The 10,225-nt window shown below is 44.4% G+C and overlaps 2 protein-coding genes across 18 annotated transcripts in view; one reads left to right on the forward strand and one right to left on the reverse strand.

Annotated features, from left to right (window-relative positions):
- Window positions 1–3,199, reverse strand: part of LOC104150276 (complex III assembly factor LYRM7) — a 38,018-nt gene extending 34,819 nt beyond the window's left edge. For 4 of the 17 annotated variants that reach the window (XR_011137271.1, XR_011137272.1, XR_011137274.1 and 1 more), the window contains exons 1-2: window positions 3,038–3,179; window positions 174–246 (exon numbers count right to left, since the gene is read on the reverse strand). Coding sequence is in view for 9 of the 17 variants with exons in the window: in XM_068924809.1 (XP_068780910.1) it covers window positions 174–246; window positions 3,038–3,055 (91 nt within the window). In the remaining 8 variants the exon portion in view is untranslated. The other 13 variants (XR_011137270.1, XR_011137273.1, XM_009684430.2 and 10 more) reach the window with 9 other exon arrangements.
- Window positions 3,200–5,071: 1,872 nt separating this feature from the next.
- On the forward strand, window positions 5,072–9,383 carry LOC104150307 (adenosine 5'-monophosphoramidase HINT1). Its single transcript, XM_068924814.1, has 3 exons — window positions 5,072–5,269; window positions 8,169–8,273; window positions 9,048–9,383. The coding sequence occupies exons 1-3, from the start codon at window positions 5,159–5,161 to the stop codon at window positions 9,210–9,212; spliced, it is 381 nt and encodes a 126-aa protein (XP_068780915.1). The 5' UTR covers window positions 5,072–5,158; the 3' UTR covers window positions 9,213–9,383.
- The last annotated feature ends 842 nt before the right edge of the window (window positions 9,384–10,225 follow it).

Here is a 10,225-nt window from a genome sequence, read left to right on the forward strand (position 1 = left end):
CATGTAATCCCCTCAGCTGATTAGAGAGCTGACTAGAGGCCCTATCAAGTCTTCACAGCCACAGCAATGACGCTTATTTTAAGAATGAATCATATTCAGGCAACGTAACATGCAAGGAGAAGAAAGTTCCAGAGAGAGAGGTGACCATCTACCACATAACAAGAATATCTTACCTTCTAAGGCTCTGGTATCATTTTTAAAAACCTCTTGTCGGGTTCTGTGCAACAATTTAAAAAGCTTCAAAACCTGTCAACAAAATATCAATAGAATGTTTGCTAACAAGATTCTCATTTAAAATGAACATGCTACCATTAAGGATATTTTGCTTTTGCTTGATATTTTATGTTCTTTCCATTTAGTATGTAATTTGGTTGGAAATCAATTTCTTATATACTATGTCTCAATTCTTGATCAAATAATCTGCAGATAAAGGAAACCAAAACCCTAGACAGTTTGGACATTTCAAAATCATCTGAGATGCAAGAAAGTACTGGCACTACACTTATTATCACTTTGCATGATAGCAATCTAACCCTGAAACCACATTCATGCAAACATATTTCTCATGCCAATATTTAAAAAAAAAGAGTAATTGCCCAAGTCAAGTTACCTAAACAGACTTTGAAGAGTATATCATTGAATTCAATACTCTCATTACAAAGAAGGAAAGAAATGTAAATGGCTACAGTGTTCTCATGTTGTGAGAAAGTATTCTCACATGTGAGAAAAGAGAATTTTAAAAGGATCTCGACTAGCAGATTAACTAATTAGCACAATTATTTTTAATGTCTCTGTATAATGTTTAGGTATGATCTTCTACAGGTGATATGGCAAAACCAACACAAAACAAAGTCCTTCCCTAAAAATAAGTAATCAGATCAACAAATAAAAACCTCAGTAAGAACAAATATTCAGAAAGATTAGGATTTACAACGTAGAGATGACAGACCTCAGTACGGACATAATGCAAAAACAGGGAGAATGACAGCTCATAGACATATGCTTTTGGCTGTTTATTCATGCATATTGTCATGAATTACAGAAAATATCAGGATATTTCGATTTGTGGTCAATCACTGACAAGCACCAAAAAGTCTGAGAACATGTTATAGTTATCTTTAGTACTTCCTTGTGTGTTCAGGCACCTTTAGAAGGCACAATTTTAGGTATTTCCTCATAATCTTCAACTCATCCAGAAGTATGCACACACAACAGGACAGTCAAGAAAAGGAAAAAGTCATAAAACAGTAAGAACAGGTAATCTTCCAGTTCAATGCGGCTTCTATAACATAAAGTATCAAGGGGTTACTTACAACATTAAGGGACAACTTAAAATAACAACAAATTCAAATGTCGCTTTGCTTCAGTAAAGTGCTTTATAATTTCTATTGTAATTTATGACTACATATGCTGCTGTTGAGGACATACTTTCCAGACCTTTCTGGAAAGAAGATAAACTAGTGCGTTCCCAATTGTCTAAGATTCTTGGCGATGCTTCTTTAAGTTAAAAATCTGAGTCACTTTTACAAGACTTAAAGCATGATCTGACAAGCAGTTAAACAAATGTGAGCAGAAATATATAAAAGCGAGCATGTTAACTCCTGTTTGTCTTTTTTGTCCTTAATAATTCACAGTTAACCAGGACTAGGTTGTCTCCAATTGCAGTGTTCCCTTTGTGGCTAAAACTGTGGAAAGTAGAATGAATAGAATTAAGAGCTAGCATATAAATTCGTTCTTCTGTAGGCAGATTTTAGGAGATTGATTGCATTATTTGGACAGCACACCTTGAAATATTTCCAGCCTGTAATATTTTACCATCTTTGCAAATAGCAAAATTAATATTACAAGTAATTTTGAGCCACAGACATACGCAGGGTGAAACCAGAGGCCATATTTTCTGATTATTTCAAACTCTGATCAATACTTTTCAGGTATCTTCCTCTAGCACTGCTTGCATAACATCAGATCACAGAAGTTACAAGCATAACATTACATGACTTCAAGGCAGGGTTGACCAATGCACTGACTCCTTCCAGCACTGTAGTCACCTAGCAAAACACAGAACCCTCAAAATACCCCAACAGGCTTTACAACACTTCTATTCTGAGACAGGGGGCTCAAATCCCCAGAAAAGCAAGGGTGAGATAAGCACCTGTTTTTCTGCCGTTGCTTTTCTACACCTTCCCATCATAACTCATTCTGTTAAGGGATTTCAACCACTACCTTACTGCTCTCTCACTTTCTGCCTCTTTTTTCCACGATGGCCTTTGCATACAAAAGTGCACCTTCTATGACCAGGTGTAGCGTCCTTCCTGTCCTAAAGCCTCTGCTTGTTGATGCTACAAATGCTTACTACTCTCTGGTGAAATATAAGGAAAAATTTCCTCACATCCCTAAGAATACAAATACATTTCAAGTTCAATTAGTATTTACATCCGCAGGCTGCCGAATCTGAAGCAGAACACAGCCTGTCTTCTTTGGTGCTGTGCACATTACCATCAACTCCAAACAGCCGAGCACCAAGCACCACCGTATGACTGACAACCAGATCCCGTTTGCGCATCACGACATTAAACTGTCCAGGGCACGCTAAAGCACGACTAACTCAGAAAACGTTGAAATGCTTTATTCCAAGTGGCCCTGCACCTCCTGCCAGCTCCCCTCTGACAAACAGCCCGTCACCCGGGGGCAGGCTTTGCTTGTGGCCCCCGAGCAGCCGGCCCTGGTCGCAGCGCTCCTCTGCCCTCCAGCGGCCCGGGCCGCCCTGCACAGCTCCTCTCCGCCCCTTCCCCAATTCAACTGAGGCGACCCCGAGCACCGGGGAGGCCGTAGGGGCAGAGGACATCTATCCGTCAGCCCGCCCGCCCGCTCTCCTCAGCGGCCCCAGCCAGGCCAGCGCTCCGCCGGGAAGAGCCAGGTATACCCCGAGCTCCGAGCAGCTCCAACGGCTACTGGCAGCGGGGCGACCGTTACCCCCCCGCGAGGACCATTGGCCACCTTCCACTCCGCGAGCGCCGCGCATGCGCGCCACGCTCACCTGCCCGCGGCTCGCCATGGCGAGCGCCGCGCCGCCCGCCGCCGCCGCCGCCGCGGGAGCGCCACGCCCCCTCCCGCGCGCTCAGCCGCAGCCAATCGGAAGGCACCGCCCCAAGGCCCGTGGCCACCTCCTTTTCCGCTAGAAGAAGGTTACCGGAAGGGCGCGCGGCAATCCTTCCGGCGCGTCCCTACGCCAAGGGGCTTCCGGGCGTCCCCGGCAACGCTGCTCTCCCGGGCCGCGCTGGCCTCCGCCCTCGTTCCGCGCAGGGCTTGCCCGCCCGCGCCGACGGCGGCCTGCGCCCCCGAGCGCCGCTTCGCTTGGTCCGATGCTGAGGCATCAGTATTTCACCTTAGGAGGGGTCTCTCTGTCACCACGAGAGCTAGGAGCCTTAAACAGAAACACTGAAGTCACGGTTTTCTGTTTGTCTACATGGCAACAAGCCTCTAGGTGTTTTTTGGGGGTACACTGAAGCGAGCCTACATCACACAACGCCAGCACAAACCAGCTGCCCCGAAGAACCGGTTGGCGTGTATCAAGACAAACCTAGGGGAACGCAATGCCAGACAATACCACAGCTGATGCTGCCAGTGTGATACCAGCTGGGGGACAGCAGCCTCCCTCCCACTGCCACCCAGCGACCCACTGTGCCCCTATGCGTGCTGACCACCACTGCTGGCAGGGCCACAGCAACAGCACTAGGCTGCGGGGGGTGGAGGGGGCTCAGTAGGAGACTGGGAGGGGCTGCAGGGCCCCCAGCATGAGCACATTAACTGGGGAGCAGAGAGAGGTTTCTACAGTTTATACTTTCTGGCAGCTCACCCAAAAGGCTTAATATCATAATTCTTGCTGGGATCATGAGGCCTTTTCTGATGTGACTAACAAAAAATGATTCAGATGGTGTTGTCTTTCCTCATGCCAAGACTTATTAAGACACTCCTGCCGGCTTCAACAGGAGTTGAATGGGACCTACATAGGACTGTATGCAGCGCTGGGCTTTTGTATATCTTAACTGTTTTCAGGGAAAAAATAAACAATTCAAAGACTAAATCTACTAATTCTCTTCAACCTTGTTTAGCCTGTAGTGCCCACAATCCTAGAGCCAGCCTATGCATTCCATAAACATAATGTATCTTACTAATTTTCTTCTGAAGAAAGATCTCATCACTTCAAACACTTAATTGGAAAGCCATCAATTCACAACCAACATATTTATTTTACACAGCTGCCTTTTAATCCCCAGGAGCGTTCAAGTGCATTTAAACTCAATTTCTATTTCTTAAAAATATCAACACTGGCATAATCCAGGTTTATTCATCAGAACTGATCTAAAATATATATATTTTTGGAACACCTTTTATCCTGGAAAGACTATTCTGGAGAAAATTGAAACACTTACTCTGTTTCTAGTTCTACTAAAACTGATACATGTGAATCCAATCTAAGCTTAGAAAGACTTCAGTACCCTTCTTCAGATGACTTAGAGAGGAACTACATACTTCCATACCAGAATTATACTTGATGTTTAATGTCAGGGCCCTACGTATACCAATAGGCCTTAACGGCCCCGACCGGCCTCACCCGGGACACCCGCTCACACACCCACTCCCAGGGCCCAGGAGCCCCCGCCCAGCCTGGGGCCCGGACGCCGCCACGGCCCCGCTGACTCAGACCTCACCCGCGGGCCCAGTGCTCGGCCCATCCGTCGTGGGGCTGCGGCCCCCCCCCCCGCTCACCCCCGCGGGACCTGACCCACGGACCTCCTGTGGCAGCGAGAACCGCTTCGCGCCGCAGCAGCCTCAGTGCAGCCACCGCACTGCGCAGATCCCTCCGCGGCGCCACTTAACCCTCCCCGCACTGCGCAGATTTCCCGCCGCAGAACCGCTTAACCCGCTCCACCGCCGCCACCAGATCCCTCCGCGCCGCCGCCACCAGATCCCCCCAGCCCTGATAAGCGCCGCGGCGCCCAGGACATGCGCGTAAAGGGACAGGTGAGGAGGCCAATCGCGGCGTGGGGCCGGTCGCCGGCGGTCCAATGAGCGCCGGGTAGGGCGGGGCCGAGCCGAGCCGAGGGAGGAAGCGCTGAGGCGGGCGGCGGCGGGTGCCGTGTGGGAGGGTGCCGCTATGGCTGACGAGATCAGCAAGGCGCAGGCCGCTCGGCCGGGCGGCGACACCATCTTCGGCAAGATCATCCGCAAGGAGATCCCCGCCAACATCATCTACGAGGACGAGCAGGTGCGGCCGGGAGGCGGCAGCGGCGGCTCTGCCCGGAGTGTGGCCGCCCCCGGCTCGCGGCCCTCTGCGGCTGTTGGCGGCGGTGCCGCCCTGGGGGGGCCGGGCCGGGCCGTGCGGCTCCCTCCCTGGCGCATCCGCGAAACGTCGGGGCGGGGGGGCGGCTTCTGGCACTAAAGCCTTTGGCCTCGGGGCGCCCTTGCACAGCTAGTGACCGTAGTTAGCTGTTTCTTCGTTATCAGAAATGCTGATGTTGATAGGCCTAGCAGTGGTTCTCATAGAGATTTCGCAGCTCTGCCGTGCCAGGCTTTGGTTATGAACCACCAAGCTTATCAAAAATTACTTCTTTTCATTTTTTTTTTAAACTTAGAAACTACTCGCCCTACAGGCTGCAAAAATGCCTGTGATCTGGTGAAGTGGGACCATGATCGTGGCATGCTTGAAAAATTTGCTGATGCTAGTGCCCTGCAATGTGCTAGGAACCAAGTGATCCAGTTCAAGTCTGAAAAAAAAAGTAGATGTTATAAGAGGTTAGCTTTAAGTTAGTATCCAAAATGAGTGGTGCTTTTTTATTTGTTTGTTTTTAATACTAAGTACTTTGAAAATAGGGTTTATCTGTAATGTAGAAAAAAGGCTCTTACTAAAAGGTGCTATTTTGCTGATCTGTGTGCTTAATAACAATGTATAGCTTGGAACAGTGCTTTTTTAATGGATCACAATAGCGTTGTAGCTGCCATCTGTTTTCCAGAATGTTGGAAGTGTTCATTACTTTTCAAAAATTGTGCGATTCATCGTTCTTGTGGTACTGCTCTGCGTTTACGAAAAGCTGTGCTTATTTTCTTTTGTCAAGGTGAAATGTGCATTAGCTTTTTACTCAGCTGTGCTGGCTACAGCAATCTAATCTCAACGGTGTGCTTGACTGAGAAGCATGTTACAAACTTGAATATGATGAGTGATTTAGGAGTAGATAAACTACTATGATTTCCAGAAAATATTGCAGATTCATGACAGACTAATTGGTTGCAGTATCTCACCTGATTTTAATTTAAAACTGCTGTTAGTTTAGTTGGTTAGAGTGAAGGATCCTTTAATTCACTCTGTTCACTGCACTGAAGGTCTGTTTGCTGTTGGTAGGAAATGTTATCTGGAGGGATGTAATGAAGATTAATTAATCATTAATTGATATACAGTGCAAAGGAGATGCAAACAGTACAAAGTTTCTGTGGAATTAAGCCTTATCAGTGCTGTTTTAGTTGCATTTGAAATAAAAATAGGTAAAATAACCTGAAATGAAGGTTGGTGTTACTTGCATTCACCGGCTTTCTGTGATTATGCTTTTGTTCGAAAGGTGTGCCCTCTACCCCATTGAAAATTATTTGCCACTCATCTACTTCATTACGTTCTTTGACTCAGCTTAGCCACTTGTCTCCTGGCTTTATATGAACTGCGTAGAATAGGCAGTTTGGAAAACCACTTTGGCTTTGATCAACCTAAATTAATTTTAAGCAATTGTGTGCAAATTACTTCCATTCATCCATTCTTTTTTTTATCCACCCTTTCAGTTTGGGAAAGAGAAGCAGTTAATCAAGGGAGAGTTACAACTGAGCATCATCTACATAGAGATGGCTTAAGGAAGGGCATGCTGGAGGTGTTAAAATAAGCAAAGTTTGGGCTTCTCATCACCTTTAGTCTTGGCAAAGGCTGCAGGTGCTCTGTATAGAATTAAAAAAAGCAATGAGTTGGAAGTGAATAGGAAATTCTGTTTCCTGATGCACAAATAACTGAAAGCATCTAGGAAATACATATTTTGAGGAATCTAAAATATGTGTTAAGGGTATGCCCTCTTACTTTAGGGCATAACTTGACCACTAATTGCAAAAAGTTTTGATGTTAAGTCTTATGAGTGAGTCAGAGGTTCCCAGTAGTTAGCAGTAGCAGAGTGTATGGGTAGTACAGCATGAGCATCTCCAGGTCATGGTTGTGGCAGTAGCAACTTCTGATTCTGCGGCTGGCCACTTGCATCAGCATCATGGCTCCCTCTTCCTCTCTTTGCCTGCTCTTCTACTTTCCCACATGCTGGAAGTCTCTAATCTAAAATGCTCATCTCTCTCCTTGGCCTCATCATTTTGCATGCAGAATCCCCCTTCTGGAGGTAAACGCTTGTCTTGAGATTGATTTAATGTGGCTAGTGAGTTGCTGTGTGCAGTTTCTGATTGCTAGTAACTTTCGTACTTCCGTAAAATTAATTGGAGTTACCTACTTCCTACAGGTAGGTGTTCATGTTTCAAAACTGACACCCTTGTCTCAGTTCGGGAATGTCTGAAGCCTTAATATGTTATTTAAAATATTCTTTCTCTGAAATAGCTGGTGTTATTGAGGTGACAGATTTAATACAGCCTCAGTCGGATAACTCTTTGAAACTGCCTTACTACATCTGACCAAAGCAATATTCAGATGCAACTGAAAGATGGTTAGTGGTTGTTTGCTGTTTAGATTATTAAACAGGCCCTTAAGAAGAGAGTGAAATAAGCATTAATGTACTTTCTGTAGGAAGTAATGCATGCAGTCAGCTCTGTTAGCTGTTATGCGTATAAGAAAATGGTAAAGCGTGAAGGTAACTTTATGATAGCCTTAACCCTCATTTAAAATGCTATTGCTTTTATATAATACTTGAAAAAATTCAATGTTCTATGTTTATACCAGCAGTTCTCTCTAAATAGATATTTGTGTATAGCAAGTGGCAAACTTTAATAATAATAGTAATGAGAAAAATCAACATCTTTGTTTGCCTTTAGAGTATCTGATATTCTACTTTGTATGTTTATTGGGCCCTATTGATTTGATTAAACTATTAACCTTCCTCTGAAGCAAACTGCATTTTAACTGTTTACTCTTCCTCTAGTGCCTTGCGTTTCATGATATTTCACCTCAAGCTCCAACACATTTCCTAGTGGTTCCTAAGAAGCCAATTGTCCGATTATCTGAAGCAGAAGACTCTGATGAATCTGTAAGTATTGTGGAAGCTTTCTGTATGCCAAACTGCCTTTAATTAGTTCAAAATCTCCTAGACTCTTCCCCATTCCCTCTTTCCTCTTTGACACTAGAAAGAGGAAAAGTAGGCGGCTATTTCAGCTCTTCTGACACCATAATCCTTTGCCTCTAGCTTATAGCAGCAATGGAATCTTTCAGTCAAAATAGAGATGTGCAATACTTTATATCACTGGATATGGATTCCTAGTGCAAAAAGCTATGTTGTGAAATACAGCCTATTTTCATGGCTTACAGTAAATAGTACTCATTTTAGTATGGAGAAGAGGGCTTGGGGTATTTGGCAGGGCGGAGCTGAAGAAAAGGTAAGTTGTTTGAGAGGGGTACTGAATATTTAATTTGTAGCCAGAAAAATGAAGTTCAAAGATCTTGTAAACCCATGCAAGAAAATGTAAACTTTCTTTTTCCATGAGAATTACTTCTATTGCCTGAAGAAATAATGGGGGCTTTAACCCTGAGACAAATTTAGCTTCTGTGACTCTTTTGTAGTCCATTACTGTTTAGCTTGACAAAATTCCATAGCTCTCTTTCCTCTCTTATGCATAATCACTCTTTGTAGCTTTACTTGGAAAATGTCAGTTGCAGACAGACAGCAATTTGGAGAGCAATGGTTGAATTACAAGGAATTAGCTAACTGGCTTCTCTGAATGGTTCTCTGCTCTCATTCCTTCCCTTCCTCCCTCTCCCCTCTTTGTGTGTTTTTTTTCTTTTTTCTTTTTTTTTTTTCCTCCAGCTTCTTGGGCATTTAATGATTGTTGGCAAGAAGTGTGCTGCTAACCTGGGCCTGACCAATGGATTCCGGATGGTTGTGAATGAAGGGCCTGAGGGTGGGCAGTCTGTCTATCATGTACATCTCCATATTCTGGGTGGTCGTCAATTGGGCTGGCCTCCTGGCTAAGACTTTTACACCACAAGAATTACTGCATGTGTACAAACCACCACCGAATAGATTTATTACATTGCCCATCAATCTAGCCACTGTTAATGTACATTCTTTTTTGATGTGTGTCTATGAAGACTAATAAAAGCTCTAAACAGTAGTAGCACAATAAAGATTTAGCATATGGGAGTCATCTGTCTTGTGTGTCTTACTGATGGAAACAGTTATGCAAGTTAAAGTGGTTTCTCTCTGGAGCGTAAGTATGTAGAATGTTTTAATCTGTAGTAACAATGTTTATAGGTACTATTTTGACCAATCATTTGAAACCTGAAAACCCAGCTGTTTGGAGACTAATTTTTCATGTCTCGTAGGAAGAAAACTTAAGTGTTTGAATATGATATGTAAATATACATACAACCTGTGTAGGTGGCTGCTAGAACTTAAAACAGCAAAAACCTGTATGTGTAGCTATGAGAGTGCCAAACAAGGGCTCTATCAGCACAGTGCAGGGTGTTGGAAACGTACAACTCCTGTTGGAGTGCTTCTTTCAATGGCTGATTAATAGGGCTTGTTTGGCATCCTTCTTATCCTTTCTCACCAGAAATGTATGGTAAGAGAGTAGGTCTTAATGGCAACTGTGCTGCTTCATAGCACAATGGTATTTCTACATCCTGATTTTGGGGGAAACTTGAGGACTTAAAATGAAAAGTGTTAAACTTCATCTAGGGCATCCTGAGATGCTCAGGGAATTCATCTTAGCAAGCAAGCTGCAGTACGGTAAGTATACCTTTTAAAGTCCAGATTTTGCTGGGCAAACTCTGTCCTTCAGTGAACAGTAGTTTCTCAGTGCTGCTGAATGCAACACTGAAGCATCTGTCTTTTCCGCTGTAAAAGTGAACCAACCATTCTTTCTGCTTGAGATGAGAAGCCCTGGATGACTGATTTTTTTTTTTTAGTGCTTCTTACTGATGGGAGCCTGTACTCGGAAACCTTTTGGCAAGTGCCTTTTTTTAAGAGAGGAAAACAAAAAA

Source organism: Struthio camelus, chromosome W, assembly GCF_040807025.1.
Source record: "Struthio camelus isolate bStrCam1 chromosome W, bStrCam1.hap1, whole genome shotgun sequence".
Taxonomy (NCBI): Eukaryota; Metazoa; Chordata; class Aves; order Struthioniformes; family Struthionidae; genus Struthio; species Struthio camelus.

Excerpts from the sequence above, each read along its gene's own strand:
- LOC104150307 (XM_068924814.1), top strand. The coding sequence starts at position 5,159 with ATGGCTGACGAGATCAGCAAGGCGCAGGCCGCTCGGCCGGGCGGCGAC. Across the intron at positions 5,270-8,168 it reads TCATCTACGAGGACGAGCAG|TGCCTTGCGTTTCATGATAT; the intron begins GTGCGGCCGGGA and ends CTCTTCCTCTAG. Across the intron at positions 8,274-9,047 it reads CAGAAGACTCTGATGAATCT|CTTCTTGGGCATTTAATGAT; the intron begins GTAAGTATTGTG and ends TTTTTCCTCCAG.